The 22,148-nt window shown below is 36.4% G+C and overlaps 1 protein-coding gene across 1 annotated transcript in view; it reads left to right on the plus strand.

Annotated features, from left to right (window-relative positions):
* Positions 1-22,148, plus strand: part of csmd2 (CUB and Sushi multiple domains 2) — a 324,493-nt gene that overhangs the window by 157,213 nt on the left and 145,132 nt on the right. The window contains exons 6-9 of the mRNA XM_082187012.1: positions 11,428-11,540; positions 13,845-13,922; positions 16,265-16,352; positions 19,427-19,551. Coding sequence (XP_082043138.1) covers positions 11,428-11,540; positions 13,845-13,922; positions 16,265-16,352; positions 19,427-19,551 — 404 coding nt within the window. The remainder of the gene's footprint in view (positions 1-11,427; positions 11,541-13,844; positions 13,923-16,264; positions 16,353-19,426; positions 19,552-22,148) is intronic.

Genomic DNA, 22,148 nt, shown 5'->3' on the forward strand with positions numbered 1-22,148 from the left:
TTTGTGTTCATTTTAGAAATACTGTGTTCAGTGGGTGTTTTTTGCTGCATGCGGTCTCATTTCATTTTCTTGAATGAGAGGAAATTTGATTACATTTTAAGTACTGCAACCATTGTGTTTGCTTTAATCACTATCTTTGATATGTTGTTTAGTTTGCCCAGGATTTGATGTTAACAAAAGCCGTGACCGAGCAATAGCAGAAGTGCGTTTCCGATTATCCTTCAAATATCTCTTAAAAGCAGAGGGCTAGATTACGTTTGTTAAATGCTTGCACTTGTAGAGCTTATTAATATATTGAGAGAATAGAGGACATAGTCATAAAGATGTAACAGGGTTGTTTTTGAAGTCAAACTGACTGCAAAGTCAAATTTACACCCAAAAAGTGTAAATCATTTTTCAAACCCATATAACTTTGCTATGTGGAATGCAAATACTACAAACTGGAACTGAATATTTCAAGCTTCAAGTTCCATCATAAGTGCTCCTTACAACTTGTGCATATGTTTTGGTTCTTCTGCAGCCAAATTGTTTAAATGATTTAATTTAAGGTTATTATGCAGGCTCATGCGCTCAAGTGATCTTTTGAGTCAGATCTTTTGAAGGAATCTTCAATCTTTTAGAAGCTTGTAAGATCCAGACATTGTAACTACATGGAAAGGACATTTTTATTTTTAGTAGAAAAAAACAAAAATCCACATTATCCGTTCTCGAGGCAGTTGGTAGATGTTGGAACTGACAGAGAGAGCTAACATTTCTGTTGATCAGTCAAACAGACTCTATTATCAGCCAGAAGTGTCAAAATGGCCAAATATTAGAAGATTAATCAACTTGGCCAATAATTTCATCACTTCTTACGGTGTCGCATGTGTGTATGTTTATACCTTTATGCACCATGTTTTAGAAAGAGAACAGGGACAGACAATAACCATAGGATGGAGAAATGATTGAGAAAAAAAAGAAAGAAAAAAAAAAAGATTGAGGCCAGGCCTGCTCCATCCAGAGGGCAATTTCTTTCAATCAGGGTCTATATTGTATTTTCTGTAAAAAGAAAGTGAGGTAAAAAAAGAAAGAAAATCCTCCTCAAGATTTAACAAGACTGTGCCGTGGAGCCAAAGGGCATCTCATGAATAATGGATGACGGCGCAATGGAAATCAGTTCCTCTCCAAACCTCTCAGACTCCTCCTCCTGCTGCGTTGGGGCCCTGGCCATGTTTCCTCCACCAAACACATGTGTTTTTTTTTTCTTTTTTTTTCTTTTTTATTTGTTGCCATGACAATGTATGCACAACTATGTACATAGACATCATCTTACATCAATCACCATATCATTGCTTGCCCTGGAGCTTTATTTCCTATATAATTTGTTTTCTTATAATTTTTATTCATGGCTTTTTCATGCCTTTATACAATATGAAAGTGGAGAGAGACGAGAGTTGTGGAAAAGAAAGTGGACTTGTGAATGTGAAAGGATGCAGGTGGCATGACCAGCTTGAGAAGATGGCATACTCCACCCAGCCTATAATGCATTTTGTATACTTTTTTTTATTATTTTTTTTTTTTATCTGGCTATGTGTTCGCTCATCTGTCCGTTTATTTGTTTATTCATTTATTGACTTATTTGACTAATGATGCCAATTAGTCTTGTCAAAAATCGATATTTCTATAGGCATCGATACTGAAATATCTAAAACGATTCCAGTACTCATTTTTTGCAGTATCAATACACTGATAACAGCTGTGTGTTCTTGCTCTCTCTTCTCTCTGATGGGAAATTGACACACACCCGCATCCTCTCATTCACTCGTTTCATTCGATCCTGAATTTCGGCACCGGGTTGCGGGCATTGCACATAATTTGAGTCATTCCCGTAGGTTTCACACTCACACCAAAAGCGTGTGCACCACTGATCTATATAAGTGGTGCGCACATAGAGCTGACTCACAAACAGCTCGCGAGTACCAAATTGAGTTATTTTTCGTGGCTAATTGCACTTTAACTGTTGAATACACACAAAATGATGACATAATATCCATCTTGGTGAGTATTCAGGTAAACACAGTCAGTTTTGGAACATAAATAGTTGAGAAAGGAAACACATGTTTTTATGTAACAGTATATTGGATCTGTCTATCATTTTGTATAAAAAACTGGGTAAAAACTTGTTTGATTGTGCTATTTGTTTGTTTATTCACTTATTTAATACTACTACTACTACTACTACTACTAATAATAATAATAATAATAATAATATTTTTTGAAGATTTGCACAAACCGACACTAAACCATTGTGCTATTATTTGAATTATTTGAGGTTTTTGTATTTTATTTTATGATTGATTTGAGATAAAACTGGCCCTAAATAACATATTAACAAACAAATTAAATGTGGTTGGTCGGTTTTGATGTCATTTAAACATTCTCTTCTTGTTTCTGTTGGTTATTTTTGCCCGATTAAAGGAACACTCCACCGTTTTTTGAAATAGGGCTTATTCACCTTCTTTCCTACATTTAGGTAGGTGGGCAAATGCATTTTTGTCTCAGTGCATGCATTGTTTTAGTTTGACAGGGTCGACGCTAGCTTAGCTTAGCATAATGAATGGAATCCTTTGTTGCCAGCTAGCATGTCCTGAGTAAAAGTGATACAAAAAATTTAAAAAACCCACCTAATTACTTCTTGTGGCCTGCGTATTCACAACAAGTACAAATAGCGATGCAGATTAACACTAGACGATTTCCTATGCAGATATTGACTTGGGACTATATTAGGGGGAAGCACAGGTGAAGCACTGCTACTTGGGCGCAGAGATATCACGCCCAAGTAGCAGTGCTTCGCCTGTGCTTCCCCCTAATATAGTCCTTAATATATAAGTCAATATCTGCCAAGGAAATCGCCTAGTGTTAATCTGCATCACTATTTGTACTTGTTGTGAATACGCAGGCCACAAGAAGTAATTAGGTGGGTTTTTTTAATTTTTTGTATCACTTTTACTCAGGACATGCTAGCTGGCAACAAAGGATTCCATTCATTGTGCTAAGCTAAGCTAGCGCCGACCCTGTCAAACTAAAACAATGCATGCACTGAGACAAAAATGCATTTGCCCACCTATCTAAATGTAGGAAAGAAAGTGAATAAGTCCTATTTCAAAAAACGGTGGAGTGTTCCTTTAAGCTGCAAAGTGCCATTTTGAAATCCCTCAGAGATAACTTAAAAATACTTCGTTTTTTCTTCAGCTTTAATTTCTCCCCCTCTTCTTTTGACCTTTAATCATTCCTTAAGGGCCATAAATGTGATTTGGTGATTGGTAAACTCAACAGGAGAGGCATTGGAGACTCTAAGTACAGTCCACAGCCAGCAGGATTAAACCACATGAAGGTCAAAGCTTTTGCCCATGCCTTGGTCTCTTCTTTCCCAACCCCTAATTCCCAGCTCTGGACTCAGTGGTTGGGAGTCTGATTTGTTTTGTCACTTCAGAGGGAGAGCACACTCTTTCCACACCCACCTCTCTCTCTCTCGCTCTCTTATGATTCACAGTCATTAAAATACTGGAACTTTGGAGCTTTAAAGTCACCCTGACCCATGCTCAGCCACCGGGCCTGAGCAGAATATAAAGCAGTGGAGTGATTGATCTGCTTAAGTATCTGCAATTAAGCCGCCACTGTGTGTGAGACAGGCGCTGTGCTACACCACAGATCCCAAAATCAACCTCTACCACTGAAGTCTGCAATCAAACATGAATGGCGAGCGGAGAGATCGAACATAAAAGAAGTTAATCACGTCTCACACCACATTTTTAACCCCTCTGTTTGACCAGCTAGAAGGGAATTACTGTTATTAGGCCATTTGGCTTGTCAAAATCCAATCTTTTTTTCTTTGGACTTGACTTAGTTTTCCAAACCTCTGACTTTGTTTAAGGAGGGTAAGCTCCTATTGTTTTTTGTTTTTTTTGTTTGTTTTTTTGTTACCATGTAATGGCATAGAGACTTGGACCAATTAACCTTTGTGGTGATCTTTATTTGGATAGTGATAAACAGTGCTGAATCCATATCCGTGAGAAGCCCTTGCACTTGACTTCCCCGCTCCAATGTTATAGAAATTTTCGATTAATCTAGGAAGTTCATTGGATGGGGATCAAGAACTCATTTATAGCTGCACTCTTGTGGCACTTCCGATCAAAATCTAATACTAAGACGAGGGTGAAAGGGGGTATTGAACTTGCAATGATGCCCTTAAAGAATCTTAAATCAATCCGTGTTTGACTTTCAGACCTCTTTGCCAGGTGCAAATTGTTTCTCTTAAAAAGAAAGGAAATAAAAGAGTGGGACGGGGTGATGCAGGGGTTGCCAGGCTCTTTTCAGCTTGCCCTAATAGCATATTTATGAGTGCTCTAATCTATAATGACATTTTCGATACCACCCCTGTTCTGTTACTTACACGATCCTGATCCATTCCCTCGGATAATCACTATACGTTAATGGGGCTGACTTGAGCCTGAATTGCTTTTTAACTCAAATGGACATCTCAATTGCTGCATTGTGGGATAGACATAAGAAAGAGAATGAGAGTGATTCTTTAAAAAGATTATGGGTGTAGGAAAACAACGGGGGAAGTGCTTGACTGGCTCCATCATCTTCTTTTCTACTTATGTACTCATGTTCTGTTTATGTAGCTTCACTTCCGCTCATTAACCCTCAAAGACCCAAATATAGAAAAAAAATGTTTCCACCTTTTACGTCTCTAATGATGAAATAGATGGGTTTTTATTTTTTTTTTACATTTTAGTAAGTTGTTAGGGAAATGTTGTAATGCAAAATTTAGCCTGTCGGGTTGCAGAATTTCAGTGATGTCACTCAGTGTTTGTCTGAACAAATGTAGAGAACATCTAAGGGTTCATTTGCAGGGTGTGTACTGCTTATGTAGATCAATAACAGTAGCCTATATAATCACACAATATTAATAATTGGACAAGTCATATTTTATGGATACTAATTTATTACAAAAAAATATGTTCAGATTGTATTTACAAAACCTTATGAACTAAATGAAAACTTTGGCATTTACATGATTTAGCTGTTCATAGGCCTATTCATTTATGATAGTCCCTTAGGCAGTTCTTGTCCTCCGAGAAACTGAGGCAGACATTTCACTTGCTGCAACATCCTCTATTTTGTTCATATCTTCTGACACACATTTTCAGAAATAATCCAGGGGAGTTTGACGGGAGACGGCATCATTGGTGATATCTTGACCTGAAAAATCAGAGTTAGGACTGATAAAATCCTTTTTCATGACTTGATTGTGTTGGCGTGTGTTGGATTATGTCCACGTAATCATCAGATGGGCGGTCACTGGGTTGTTTATTTTCCTTTTCCAGTTCACAGGCATCTTCACATTCTTCTTCATCACTTGTATCAGAATCCATTTAAAAATCACTGTTCCTATTTTGTACGGCATCAATGACATCATACACTTTGTAGATAATACGGTTTCCTGGCTGGTGGCATTCTAAAAAAATAAATAAAAATATACTTTCAATATCTCAATAATACTTACACATTTGAAAGAATTCACACATGCCACAGAATTCACACAATACTGTCTGGCTAGTTTATTGTGTCCTCTACTTATCATGCTAATACTTATCATGATTTCAAATCAATTTACTTACTTGAATGTTGATTTATCCAGTCCAGTAAAACATGAGGATGTGCTTCAAGTCAAGTTCGCAGGTTGTGTGAGTTCATGACCAGGTAAATAGGCCTATTCATAAAGTCTTCCATCAAATAGCATTGCAAGGCTGTACAATATGACCTATTAGTTGTGTAAATGTGGTCTTAGAGAGAGAGAGAGAGAGAGAGAGAGAGAGAGAAAAAAAAAAAACATCTGCAGATTTATTTTAGTAGAGCTAAAATTGATGTAATATTCCAACAGTGGGCCTTACAAGGGTTAAGTATGTCTGGTAAACGCTATTATACACTTAATCTCATTGTGCAGGTCTGGCTTTAAACTCATGTACATGAGTGCACTTTCAAGTTACTGCTATAGTATTTCCTGTCTGGTAACTATATAGTTCATCCATCATATTGATCTGGGAGATTTCCAGGTCTGTCTTGGAGTTTTTCAGCTCTAGTCAGGCACATGCAAGATCATTAAATCGGTGTGAATATGAAATGGGGATGGGATAAAGGTCACCATGTGCCTCATTTTCAAGAAATGTCCACTGTCAATCAAAATCGTTAATGATTTATTGATGGTGAATGCTTACATGTTAATAAAGTGGTCTTATGACATTGTAAAAAAAATAAATAATAATGAGTATGAAAGACTTCATTACCGTCTGCATACATTTTTTTTTGTCTTTAAATAATTCATAGATGGAATAATCTGAGATCAAAAAATATAAAATCACTGTTTTCTACCGACTCTGTAAAAGCTTGAGCTATTTTCTCACAAGAACAGAATGATCCGCACGCCTTTTCTTATATATGTCTTCAGATTCTTTAAGTGGACTCTATTTTTAATAACTTTGTGTAGGAGATTAAAATGATTCACAGAGGGCAAAGAACCGAAGACAATGTCTTTTACAGTACAAAATTTCATCTTAGATAAAAACTAAAAACAACAACAATGCTTTTAGTTTAAATTCCTTCCTTCCTTCCTCCCTTACTAACAAACAAACAAACAAACAAACAGAAAACTTCATTTTGCAAATGTAATGCATCTTAATGCAGCTTTTTTATAACAATACTAGTATTTTTAAGTTGAACCAATACTGAACGGCAAATAAATATTTATGTAATTGTCACATTTTCCCTATTATTATTTCATTATTTCCAATGGTGTGGTTGATTTCATCACACTTAACTATGTCAAGATGAGTTTGTTCATTTACTTACAAGGATCAGTTAGTTGATTGTTGTGATTTTTAGATGTCAGCACTTGGCACATTGCGGCAATATTTCATAATAAGAATTGTTTTTCACACCATACTTGCAAGCTTTTTCTCGACATCTGCGGTAGAGCTTAACTTTGTGAGAATTGTGTTTGTTTTAGTGTAATCTGGCAAGATTTAAACATTTTGACATGTTTTTTTCTCGGCTTTGGTTTAATTGGACATAATTATTAAAAAGATCCCTTTCCTGTGGTAGAGAAAACCCTCGGCTAAGAATCAGTCGACAGACTCATTTTAAAAGATGTTAATGAAGAGTGTATTCAATATTTGAACAAAGCTTTTACAGCTGTCTTAAAAATGATAGTTTCATACAGCGAAAGCGTAAAAAAACTCTAAACAACTATTTTCGTTGTGGAAAATATCTTAAGATCTTGCTCTCAGAAAGTGAAGAGAGTAAATGAGAAAAGTAATGAATTCTAGATAAGTAATAGAAAGATGTGAATCCATCCCAATGTGTGAAAACAGAAGCTCGCTGTGACCCATGTCTTTCCACCTGTTCCAGTGCGAGAACTAAAGCTGGCAATAGAGCAATAAAAGATGCAATCTGCACCAAGACTTACTTAATATGTCCGGTGGTTGCCATCGTAAATCAAGTCTAATGTCATGTGACAAGTAGTCAGAATTCAACGCCACTTCCATTATTCTGGCAGGCCTCAAAGGAAAAAGGGGCTTGAGAATGTGGGGATAGTAATAAATAAATAAATAATGTGCTTGAGAGGATGAAAACTAATTTCAGTAAAGGCGGACCTGTTGGTGATTGATTCTGTGGAAGGCATTAATCTTGTTCTCACCATCTCCATGCTCATCAGTTACTGTGAAGATGGTTTTACCATTACATGGGGTGTCACGGGTTAACCATGAACTGTTTTAGGGACACAAAGTTTAGTCAGGAATTGTGTTACTCCTTTCACCAGCATATTTTGTGGTTTAGATGTTTATTATTATTAATTGTAGATGTTGTATCACTTTAGGTCTTCATAAAAGGGGTCAAAATGACCTGTGTTAATTTATTTGGAACTTAAACTCACTAAATTAATATAATATATATATATATAAAAAATATATATAATATAATTAATGCATTGACATTCCCTAATTATTCATTATAATTATATCAATTTTAGGTTTTGTACAAACCAGTACAAATAAATAAATAAATAAATAAATAAAATAGATGGTTCTCATAATTCAAAAGAAAGCAATGTTTTGACTTTTGCCTGGTCTTTTTTTTCCCTTAAAAGAAATAGTGTACAAACTTCCCAAAATCCATGGACAGAAAGGTAAAAAAAATGGGAAAAATGTGATATACCCTTGTGATATTCTGTGACTCTTTGCATATACCCATGTTTGCAAGGATCATAGCTAAATAATCTGCAAACATTGGCAATAAATTCATTCATTCATTCATTCATTCATTCATTCATTCATTCATTCATTCATTCATTCATTCATTCATTCATTCATTCATTCTAATTGTATAGTGTTGGCTGTTCAAGAATAGTAATGATACTATGTCCTGCTCTTGAAGTTTCAGCATAGTTGAGCTGAACAGGCCTACAAGAGCGATTTCGCCAATCCCCAAGATGCCTAACGGAGATGTTCTGTCAGTCTTGTTCCTGCGTCCCATGAGAGAACTGGGCCTGTTTCAGTTAATGAGCCCCAACTGCGCTAATGTGTGTTAAAATAGGACTATGTGATTCCCTGCTGTTTTAACATCACAGCATTATGACAGGCACCGGTGCATCAGTAGCGCTGTGGTACACTTCATTCTCTATGATTACACCCTTGGGCTTCAAGCTTTGACACTACAACAGGTCCACATGCCTGGCATTCGAAGGAATATACTCTCGCTACAACACTGTGAGAGAACTCATTCACTACGATTAGACTCACTGTGTTTCCTTGACCACTATTATTGTTGTGCGGGAGAATGAAAAACAGGACAAGTGCATACTTGGGCTGTCAGAAGGATGGCATTTTCTAGTGAGATGTACTTGAAAAGAAACACAATGTGGCTCAATTTGGCTCATCAGTGATGAAAAAGCTATTTTGGCTTTCAGCCTCTTTGCTATTGTGGGTAAATAAAGTGGTTTAGGGTGGAATTACTATAATTATAAAATGTGAATCAGTCAGCAAACTGCAAAGTTAAAACCTCATTTAAATATTGCAGGATACTGTGTACCAGGACTCCAGACTATCCTTTGAGAGCAGTCGCACCAGTGCCACTAAGTTCTACAGATGGTGGCGTCAGCACCTGATTTTGGTAGCACTGGGTGGATTTTAATCATAAAGTTAAATAAAATCATACAATTACTATTGTTTTGCATTAATAAGTGCAGTTTCTAATTGTTTATTGGAAATTTAACTTAAATTATCATACAAATATCGTACAGATCTGACCGACAGCTTCGTTGATTATAAAAGGTGTGCACTTTACTTGCTTTCTGTGTAATTCTGTCACAATTTGAAGAAATGTTTTTGTTTTTCACAAGACTTCCTACTTTTTTCCATATATTAGGGAGTGGAAATGGCTAATAAGTCAACAAGTGCTTCTTTGCCGCCAACTTCTGGTTGTAGTTGCAATTTCATGTTTTTTTTGTGTTTTTTTTAAATAAAAGTGTTTGTTTGCCACAAAGTTTTAGTTTTTCTACATCTTTAAACCATTAGATTTGCTACATTAAATCTATGGTGACTGTTGGTGATTTGTGGATTAAAAAGCCTTCTTTAACTTAACTATAACTCGTTTCCACGTCAGCGCTGTTTAATCTGACATGGTTTATCTGAATTCTGCAATGAATTTAAATGCTTCTCACTAGATCTCGCTGCGATGTTATTAATGCAGCGGCGAATCCAAACACGTTCTGACTGGGTCTCCCAGCACTGTGTAGTAATGGTGTCGCGTGATCAACGATCGGCACGTGAGTAAACCTGTTCTGAGCTTGCGCTGTGCTATCTATTATTGCTCCGAGCTGGTAAAAGGTTTGTGCTGCGCAATTCAAATGAGTAGCGAGGTTTCTTTCCTCTTTCTATGCAACAGAAATGGCTGCTCTTATCAGTTGGGCAATGTGGTGGTTGCACCAGTGTGACCTCTAAATAAATTTTGTCACACCGGCGGAAAAAAGGTCACAGTCTGGAGCCCTGTGTTCAGAATTGTAAGCTTTTTTTAACATTTTGACCATGTTTTCTAGAGTAATTTTAGTGACTGAATGTTTAGAAAACTACCTTTTTTTATGTACGTTAACCTGTTGTCGCAACTGATCCCCACTGGTGTGCCCAACGTCACTTTATTTACCTATGTTTACATTCACTATGTTATGAATGCTGACAAATGATGTGTCTTTTGAACCGTTTTTAACAATGAGAGCTCTCTGAACCACAATGCATGGGCTACTCCGAGCAGTGGCTCTAGGAAGGCTCCAGTTAGCTTTACTAACAAGACTGGTCATGAAAAGGAACCCAAGTGACACATTGACTGTAATGTGCCACATTTATGTAACCATCACAAAATGACTTTATAGCATATGTTTTTATGACATTGAGCCATGATGTCTATTAGTTAATGTAGATAATTCAATGAAAACTGTTTTACATCTAATCACGATCTGCATGTTTCTCTTTGGGTCTCGTTTCCTTGCCAACTAATACCAGATAATTGTTTTGTGTCTTTGATGGTTTGCAAGTAAAATATATTAAAAGCGAAGAAAATCACTTGTCAAAGGCTCATCCACAGAATGAGAAGTGACTTGGCCATTACGACATAAGCAACAGACGCACATATTGCATGCAGTCATTTAAATGTTAATGATTTCGTTTGCAAAAAGAGTTAAAGTGTTAGTGACTCAGACCCATTTTTAGCCCCTTCCCTCAGCCCTGGTGGCCTTGGTTGGTTTGAGCAGGAGAAGAAGTTAAAAATACTTCATTGCATCAGATGTGCAATAAATAGGAAACGTGGACTAAGCTCTTGTAAACTATTCATACCTCCTCACTCGTCTGTTTCTTTCTCCCTTCCTCTCTAGGTCTGTCTTTCTTTGTGTTTGTAGGGCTTGTTGTGCCAAATCTGACATTTGGTAAATACTACAAGGATGAGCTTACGTTTCTCTGTCAGACAACTTTCTGTTTCCTTCTCAGCTTATGCGATTAACGCTCACTAAAATAAAGAAGCTGTCCGACTGTGCCTGTGTTATCGAAATAATTAACACTAATTCTGACAGTCCCAAGACCTGAGCACTGGTGCATCTAAGCTTAGGGCAGGCAGGATGTATGTATGTGTGTGTGTATATATATATAATAACTAATTATTGACTAGATAATAATTATTATTATCATATAATACTTTTTTATTAGATCATGTGATTGTGAAGATGCTTGTACTTGAAATGTTCTTCAAATTAAAGCTAAAGTGTTCCAGTGTTTCACAGAGAAAGTAAGTAGAAAGTTTCCTACACTCGATAAATCCCGTCTTCTCTTCATATTACAGGTTTACTGGTCCAAACCTGCCATCGCCCATCATCAGCAGCAAGAACTGGCTGAGACTCCACTTCACATCCGATGGAAACCACAAACTGAGAGGCTTCAGTGCTCAGTATCAAGGTAAGAGATGGGCTGTCGTGGGACTGGTGCCTTTACTGGTGTAAGTCTATGTAACAAGACAGAGAAACAGCTCAGGGGTCCTAGCTGTCAAAAACATCTGGAAAAAGAGAGAAACATACTAAAAGAGGAGAGACAGAGAAAGCGAAAGGTTAGATATATGCAGGGCTGTTTTCACAGCATATTCTACTCATTCTCTCTCTTCACAAGTTTGTTTCCTCATTTTAATTTCAGATTAATAGGGTTTTGAATTAATGTACACATTTATTTATATAATATTATATAATTAAAAAACATAATACCTTTTTTTGATTCCAATATATTTCTTTCAGCCTTGTTTCCTCATGTTCTGTCAAGGCCTTTTTTAAAAGCTTAAAAACTGAATATATGGGGCCGGTATATGCACTTGAAGCGAAAATAAGAGGTTCTAATTTGTTTGAAAGACGTCTCTTATGCTCACCAAGGCTGCATTTATTTGCTCAAAAATACAAGAAAATTTTAAAATGTAATTTATTCCTGTAATGGTAAAGCAGAATTACTCCAGTCTTCAGTGTCAAATGATCCTTCATAAATCAATCTTATATGCTGATTTGCTGCTCAAGAAACATTTATTATTATTATCAATGTCGAAAACAGTTTTGATACTTTTTTTTTCAGGATTCTTTAATGAATGTTCAAAAGAACAGCATTTATTTGAAATACATATATTTTGATATATTATATATTTAATGCATCCTTGCTGATAAAAAAAAAAATTATATATTTTTTAAATGATACAAACGGTAGTGTACTTTATCTAAGAACCAAAATAATTTACATTAGAGCATGAGTGTTAATATATTTTACCATCCATTTCATCCATTACAATCCATTTCAAAGAAAACCTAAAAACGTGTAGAGATTCACCGTAGATTCACTGCAACTGTTTGCTATCTGTAGTCGTCATGTGCCCTGCAGAGTTTTCCCCTGTCTGCGGTTAGAATTAAATTAGTCATTTCAAAAATTTCAAAGTCAAATTATTTGAATCATCTTGGTTAAGTGTTATTAAGCCAGTTAAAGGTCATGAATACCCCCAACACCTGACACATAGACACACACACAGAGATACACACACATCAGCTGTGCTACTGGCGCACTCTCATCACACTCTCAAGTTCAAAGGTCACCACTCAAAGGAGATGAGCAGAGGAACGGGATTAGTCAGCTCAGCTACGGGAACCAAAGACGGAATCTGCAGGAATTTCACCTCCTCCATAAGCAGATCAGAGTGATGGGATGGGATTACAGGACTGGAGTTTGATAAATAAATACTTTTAGAGTATCAGGAAGAGAGAAAGAGAGCTAAGCTCTTAATTAGATTTTCCACTGACCTTTCTCCTTTTATTTTGCCTCCCTTCCTCTCTCCAACCTTTAGTGAAATGCTCTGCAATAAGTAACATCCAATAAGACACTCTGTACATAACAAGCTACTTAGCTTCATCACAATCATTTTCAAAGTCTGTCAAAGATTAGGTGTGTAGAGACAGGTTAACATGATTAGAGAGAGAGAGAGAGAGAGAGAGCATCATAACGACATCTTTGTGTCCATCTATTTCATTTCTTACAATTTCTATCATTTATACATTTTGTGAGTTTTTTATGCATCAGCTGTCCGTAAATTATAACTTAGCCTAGTTTTGACATAAAGGGGCACTAATGCCGCATTCACATTACATAGTTCAAGTGACCCAATTCCAATTTTTTCCTCCCATGTGGCACAGACCAAATATGATCCGAGAATGTGTAAGCAGGAAAAACTATTCATTTTTGCCATTCTGTTGGGGGAAAAAAAACTGAAATGAGACACTTCACCTTTCGGGTAGTCGCAAATGTAATTGAATCGATATGCTCTATTTTAATCGATTTTTTTTTACTATTCGGTTTTGCTAAAACAGCTGATTGCTGATAGCTGATGAACTTCTCCATTACAAAATGCTTACCCAAATGTTGATTTTCTATCAAGAGCATTTAAATGCTGAATCTTTAAAACAATGTAACAGAAAACAATGACTGCATGTGGCTGTGCGTATGAATGCATGCTGGCATTATTTTGTCTCTTTTTCAACAAACATGCTGAGCTTTGTTCACACACAATAGGCTTTTTTGCACAAGTATGACAGTTTCTTTGAAAGACTGTAATTGTAATTACAATGCGGTTCATGATTTGTAATGCCTAGCAAGCATTCTGGCCTATGATTAAAGTTTATTCCTCTTTTCCTTATCCTTCTTGCTCTCAAATAAAAATGTTATAATGTTTTTGACTTTCAGTGAAGAAGATGACAGAGCTGAAGTCCAGAGGGGTGAAGATGCTGCCAAGTAAAGACAACCACAGCAAGATATCAGTTTGTAAGTCAACCTCTTCATGTACAAGAAGGACATTTTCCTAAATCAATATTGCGTTTACATTCATGCACTTGGCTGATGCTTTTATCCAAAGCGACTTGCGTTTTGAACCTATGACCTTGGCATTGAAAATCTTGGCAAATCTCAATTTATGAATAATTGTATTCAAGTGTAACTATATAGAACATTAATCTTAAAGTATATACTGTACATATTAAATTGATCAAAAGTGACAGTAAATACATTTATAATGATACAAAAGATTTCTATTTGAAATAAATGCTCCAATGCACCAAATAAACATGTTAGAATAATTTTGTTACGCATCATGTGATACTGAAGACTAGAACTGAAAATTCTGTTTTGCTGTCACAGGAATAAATGGCTTAATTTTAAACTGTAATAATATTTCAGAATAGTATCATTTTTATATTGTATTTATGATAGAAATTCAGCCTTGTTGAGCATGAGAGACTTTCATAAATATATAATTGTATATTTCATAAGAATGTTGATTCAGAAATGTGTCCTATTTACTGTATGTTGTTTATATGAAGCATGAATGAACGGAAAGGAAACACAAGTCTGAATTCTGAAACCTTACAATATTTAATCATTTAAAGTCAAAGCTTTCTTAATTTTTCCAGATGAATTGTAAGGGTTTTTGTTTCAGTGTGCATGTGCTGATTCCGTTATCCATGGATTGATGAAAGCTGTACCACACTTGCAGCATATCCTCGCACTCGGCACGAGCACACAACCTTGAACATTAACGTTATCTTTATTCTACGCTATGTCAATTGGAAACAAATGGAGATATTTTTCTCCCTTAGGCCAGAGGGGAGGGAAAATAAGTCACCGTTTCCGTTGTTGGCAAACAAAGAAAGTAAAAGCTTATCGTGGGCTGGGGTAATTGCTATGTGTGCTGAGAGTCTTCTTCAGCCTGCTTTCTTCTGTTATGCCATCTTTATTTACATTTCTATTACCTCTGCATCATTGTGAGAAAATGTCAGCCTGTTCATGTGAGCATGTGCCCATTGAGGGTGTCATCTGGGATCTCAATACCGTCACCGTGGCCGGCAGTGTCTCAATGGCAGCGCTGACAAGCTTGGCCTTTTGTCCCACATCAATATGCATGAGGGCCGGCACCCAGGCGCACCTCGGCCAATCAACATGTGTCACTTCAGGTTTTCCCTCCACTATCTTCTCCAGCCTCCTAGCCACCTATTGCAGAAGCCGAGGCTACTGCCAACCTCTTTGACCCCGCGTGTCATTTCCACTTCCTGCAGGGCTGGATGACTTCAGCTTGTGTGATGCCAAGGAACATTTTTTACTCACATAATGATGTCTGAAAATATCTTGGCATTCTTGGGAGGACTGATTTATTATTTTGTTCATTCAATAAACCTCCTGGGCAGGCTTTGTAGACAGTAGAATACATTTACAGATGGCCTTGCTCTCTTTACAAGGTAAATTCACGCTGATGTTCAGACCAACTGCACAATTGCAAATGTGATACCGCTTTTATGCAACAGTTTTGTAAACCAGATATTAACGTTGAGCACCTTACATTTTAAACAAAATTTGGCCAGTTCTTTCTGTTCTTTTTTCTCTTTACCGACATAAATAGTTGGGTAAGATGGGAGAAAGGGACCCTTAAGAATAAAGTGCATTTAAATAAAGCAAGTACAGGAAGGTGATGTTTCTTTCAGTATATTGTTTACATTTATGCATTTTGGCAGACGCTTTTATCCAAATCGACTTACATTACATTTCAAGGTCCACATTTACATTCTTATCAGTTATTGTTTTCCCTGGGAATCAAACCCATGACCTTGGCATTGCAAGCGCCAACGCTCTACTGTTTGAGCTACAGGAAAGCCATATGATAAAGAGACATAGAATTTAGACATAGACATAGAGACGAAGAATTTGCTAATTTAGTTATTATTGCACAACATTGAAAATCGTGAAAGAGGGGCATTTTGCTCTGCTACTGGGGTTGGATGACCCAAATGTTCAGACAAATGTTTGAAATATGCTTCTATATGACTGACTCCATGACTGAATTAAAATACAATTACATATCAAAAATACCAGCAACATGTCACTGGGGGCAAAGAGTTTAACTTGAACCTTTCACTATAAAATTTAATCAGTACTTCACTGTACTAAAAAAAGAAATGATGAGTCAAAATTAATAAAAGCATAATCATTCTATGCATGTCGATATTTGATGACATACATGGTCATAAAGAAAATGAAAGGTGGTGGAGGGGGACATTGTACCTTATCCTTCCCTACTATTTAACCAACTTTTTTCCACCTTTTTTTGTCTTTTGCAGTATCTCAGATGGGGGTGGCTCAAGGACACAACATGTGTCCAGATCCAGGAATCCCAGAGAGGGGCAAAAGAAAAGGCTCTGATTTCAGGTGAGAAATGAGTTTATGGATTACTTATTAAAATAGTCCACTGAGAGGACAGAGGAGAGAGGAAAGAGGTGTGCAGTTAATTTAGTGTTTGTAATGCCAGGATGATGAATAGCAAGAGATGCAGGAGGTGGGCGCCTGTTTAATTTCTCATTGGCCTTTTAATTCTCAGAGCTCAGGGAGGATATTTGATCAGCATAAACATGGGTTGTGGGTTCCCAAAGGTCACAGCAAGAGGGGAAGAAAGAGATTGAGAGGGAGGGAGAGAAGAAAGAGTGAGAGATGGAGATGTAAAGAAAAGAGGAATGTTTTTCAGCACTCAATGTATTAAAACATTAAAATGGCTATGTTGTATTTTTATAAAAGGGAATATCTATCTATCTATCTATCTATCTATCTATCTATCTATCTATCTATCTATCTATCAAATACAGAATCATGATTTATAAAAACGTTTGCTAACGTGTACTGATATTTGTGCTGTTGTTTTCCCACTAAAATAAAATTGTAACTTTCTTGAGGATGATGTCATTAACAATTTGGGTTTAGTTGAAGGGATATTGAAAAAAAAATGTAAAGGAATAGTCTATTCCAAACCTGTATGACTGACTTTCTTCTGTGGAACTTAAAGAAGATATGTTGGTAACCAAACTTCGATTCCCATTCACTTCCATTGAATGGACAAAAAATACAATGGAAGTCAATGGGAACCGAAACGGTTTGCTTGCGGTTTCAAAATATCTTCTTTTATGTTCCACAGAAGAAAGAAAGGCATGCTTGGAACGACATGAGTGTAAATAAATGATGAATTTTCATTTTTGAATGGACTTTCCCTTTTAACTGATCAATATTGAGGTCAGAGGAAAAAAATATATATATACATTGATTAAATTAAAACGATATTTCCAAGACAACATTTTAGAGATAAAGAAAAGCACCTGGAATATGTGAGACATTGGGAAATGGCAAAATGGCAACATTTGTCTTAACCAAAGTAGTACAAATATTTAAACTTTATTGACTTAATTGTGATTTTCTGATGACAGAAAACAAGCTAAATGATGTCCATCTTGAAACATTGTGAGTTTGCTTCATTGAATATATTAAGACTTGATATTGATATATCGATATTAAGAAATGAAGGGGACTTGAAAACCGTAGGAATGACCTGAAAGAGTAACGAAGTGAAATGTGAACCATCGTTTATGATCGAAAAAGAGAACAGAGAGGCAATGAGATTGAAAATGAGACAGAGGTCCGGACCTATTTAATTGAGTGGGGACAGAGCTATAGTCGTGTCATTTCCAGGCACAGTGCTGCTACAGAGAGGCCTGCGGTGCAAGTTAGGCTGTCAGCGTCCCCCCGCAGGGTGAATGGCAGCGCCCTAGAGGATTCTAACACAGACAAATGGGGACAATCCGTTTTACACTCACTAGCTCTCAGGGCAATCGCAGCGGGGAAGTGAAAGACAATCGAAACTTTTTTACTGGAATGTTCTTAGCTCCGGCTACCTGAGAACCCGTTCATCAGCGGCTAGGTAATGGAAGTGGCACAGCGATGCATCTGGATGCGCACATCACAGTTTCCTAAAGGCTGTCCATTACCAGGATCAGACAGGACCACTGCTGCCGGGTGGAGAGAGGGGGTATTTATGCTGACATGCTATTTGATTTAGCCATGAACAGAGAACAGCTCACATGTGAAAGGTTGGGAGCTGCTGGGAAGGGCTCGAGTCATCTGACATCAGCACTTTGCACATTTGGAAAAGAATCCAGGGAAACGATCAATGATATTGTTCTCCTCTCTTTCTTTGCCAAAGGTTAAGTTGTAGACTTACAAGGCTTATTAGACTTATTAGGGTCATATATGTAATAGGATTGCCTCCTAATAGTAGAGTAAATGTTATTCAACGAGAAGAGGATTAGTCGACCAAATTTTAATTAGTCGGTTAGTCGAAGAAAAGAAAAAAACCTCCACAGGAATTGGTGAAGTCATGCAGTCTGACGGACAGATCCTTAACACAGCTGGTTCATGTGGTAATTATGTCGGGCAGGAAATCCAAATGTTCACCTTTCATTAATAGACATCAAACATGGCTTATCATTTAAAACATGTAAGTAGTAGCTTAACGTTATCCACTTTACATGGCTGCTAGCTCTAACATTAATTTGAACCTAGATAAATGTGTGCTAATATTAGGCACATATCCAAGTGTTCTTGCTATTAGTACACTGACGTGTTCACCTTAACGTGCATTTCCCACATCCTCTACACTGTGGAGATGAGACTCAGCATCGTCAACTTCAGCTTTACCGCCGACATTGACTAGTTTATTAATACATTATTAAAATGTTCAGACAGTCTCCTTTCTGTTTTTTTCCATCATGTTCATAATCATTACTTTTGCTAGTGTCGCTGTGGCAAGTTTCATGCGTGTGCTTTAGCGCTATATTTGAAAAGCTCATTAGTAAGGTATAGTATTTCTCTGTAATGTAGAACAATTGTTGCAATGTTAGATATAATATTTGTTCTCAGCCCTGAAATTCAAACCATTTTTGATGCCCCCTGCATATATTTAAGTAATTAAATTATTATCATAAACAAATGATATGTATATTTGCTTAAATGAACGACTACTAGTCGACTAGAAAAAAACGTACTAGTTTGCACCATCATTTGCACCATTCTGCAGCCAAAAAAAAATGTACAATGACTGATAAACTGCATAATTGATCTTTATCCCTGGCCAACAATCTCCTGTGTTAGTTTTATGTCTTTCGTAGGACTCTGCAGTCACTTTCTTTCTCACAAAATACAATAATTTCAACTCATACAGTATCAATATTTCTTGTCCATTTATTTATTTATTTATTTGCTTAGGAGCTGTGTAATAAGTTGGATAATGTGTGGCGGTCAGTCATTATCACAAAATAAACATCCACATCAGGGGCCTGATTACCCTTTTGGAATTTATTTAGCCATAATGGCCATCTGACTGTACAGAATGTCCATAATGTATAATTTATACATGTATGGGTTGTTATTCTTGCAAAATAATAATCAGTTTCTTCTTGCAGGCGGGGTGCTACTGTGCACTTTTCTTGTGATGAAGGATACGAGCTTCAGGGGTCTAAAAGCATCACCTGCCTGCGAGTGACGGACAGTTACGTTGGATGGAGTGATGACCGGCCTATCTGTAGAGGTATGTCGCTTTTTGAAAGCATCTGCTATTTTTTTTAAAATATTACATAAGCCAAAATAGTTTGTTGTTCAAAAGTAAAAGAAAAAAATATGTATTTTATTTAAATGTATTTTATCACAGTTTGAGGTTGGCACTGATTTGGCTACCTTGAACCAAGTGAAATTTTGCATTTACACACACATACTCACACACACACTTGTCCTCTTTCCTTTTAAAAGGTTGTAAGCCTTTTTATTTTATTTTGTATAAAAAAACTGCATGCATGATTGTATGGTAAGATGCATTTTATTACTTACATTTAGCATTGCTTATTTCCTAATGTCCACTACCATATCAGAACAAACTAGAATCTCTGTACTAAATGAACAAATGTAAATGTGCTCTAATAATGTCTCATGCCATACTAACACCAAACATATTTATCACAGCAGATTTAAGGCCATTTGTTTAGTAAATAGTAAAATTCTTTGAAATCTCAGTGTATCTCTGCAGAGTTAAAGAGCCTTGATTAATGACCTGACAATGAAAGAGGACAATGAGGGAAAAAAAGCGAGAGATGAGAGAGAGGAAATGGAGAGGATGACAACAGATCTCTAAAGCAGATTTCCTAAGGAGGAAGAGATGGTATCGCTCAGCCAGTAATCAGCTTATTTAGCCTCACCAGGCTCCGATTAATTACTTTATTGAGCCTTACTTAATTTCTGACTTTGATTGGCTAGGACAGCCCCCAGGACTTGATTCCTGCTGCAGCTGTCACATCCCCAGAGAGATGCTGTCCACCATGCTGCCACCTTTGCCTTAGCCCGTAAATTGAAGTGCGAGTCTGCCATTTAGTTCTCTGGTACCAACCCCATGCAGTTAAAGCCTGTCAGTGGTATGGTACCTTAAGAAAATATCGTTTTTCAAATACACCTCTGGTGCAACTCAGACACATCATCATTGATGTATCCTGGGTTCATTGGGTGTTTCGGGTCTCACAACATCATATACCCTCGCCCAGGCGAGAAAATATACAATGGGGTCCAAAACTTATTCCGAAATATATATTTTATTATTATTTAATTAAAAAATTATTATAATATTATTGATATACTATATAAACACACTTACAGCAATAACTGTTCAAACGTTTGGGGTCAGTAACTTTATTTTATTTTATTTATTTTATTTTATTTTATTTATTTTTTTAAGAAATGAATGCTTTTATTCACCAAAGATGCATTCAGTTGATAAAATGTGACTGTAAAGACTTATAGAATGTTTCAAAAGATTTGTATTTGTTTTTTGAGCACCATGTCATCATATTAGAATAATTTATGAAGGAACATGTGATACCAAAGACTGGGGTAATGATGCTGAAAATTCAGCTTTGCCATCACAGGAATAAATAATATAATTACAATAAAAAATTAAATAAAACAAAACATTGTAGTAATTGAAAGTATTTGATGAAAAACAAATATACTTACAATCTTAAAATACGACACCAAACTTTTGAACAGTAGTGTGTGTGTGTGTACACTGATTTTTATTATAAATGTTGTTTTTATTTTATTTTATATTATATTTAAATCTTTAACAAAAAGAGACTTTTGGAACCCACTGCACAGTATGTAATGCATGTGTGTTTTGTTTGTATGCGCTAACGTATTACCAAAGGTATCTACTTATATTAGAATAAAAAATGATTTGAGATGTAATCATTTAATATATTATTCAAAACATTCAGACTGTCCTACAGGATGCTAGCACAGCTTCTCTTACTGTATCTCTACACCAACACACTCACACACATAAAGCTTTGGTTATACCTGCTCTCTTCTCCTTCATATCGATTAATTTCTATTGTGCTGCTCTGCCAGCTGTGGACTATTAGTCTTTCATTAGAGTTACATATCCCTTCTCCAACACCACCAATGGCCTTTGCCACAGTGGAGCCCTCAGGCTTGACAATCTTCGGGAGAAAGTTAGTTGGACAGCTTTGTGATGAATTGCACCAGTTGCCTTTGTTTTTGATTATTTAACGATCAGTTTTTGGCACATCATTGTGAGCTTGTGGCAAGAGGGGAAAATGGACCTGGAATTGGGAAACTGTCGGAATCACCAGATGGACCAAGTTCCCCTTATCAGCCCCATTACTCATGTGAAAAGGGTTGATATTTAGCTATTGCTCCCCGGAACCAGTTTTTTCATCACTTGCTCCTTTTCACAACTAATGTAGAGAATGATTATTTGTCTTGTTTCATTGATTTAACACTCTAAATGCCAGGCCATTATTCAAAAACGGCCCATTTTAATTGCATGCTTCAGGAAAATCTGAATCATAAGAATAATTAGTAATGGCGCCACAGAAAAAGCATTCATAAATCATTGTCGTTAAATACATAAATACAAGCATAAAATGCTCAATAATAATAGTGTATCCTTGAGGTTTTCTCTCTCTCTGTATATGTACTGTAGAAATGATTTGTTCACTATTTGCAGTGTTTAAAAGGGTCTAGGACTCACATAAGAGATCTATAAAATACAAATGTGACTTTTTTTATTGAATATTTAGAAATGAAATCAAGCTTCAGACCTTAATAGAACCTGAAATA

The sequence above is a fragment of the Leuciscus leuciscus genome (assembly GCF_965113295.1).
Source record: "Leuciscus leuciscus genome assembly, chromosome: 12".
NCBI lineage: Eukaryota > Metazoa > Chordata > Actinopteri > Cypriniformes > Leuciscidae > Leuciscus > Leuciscus leuciscus.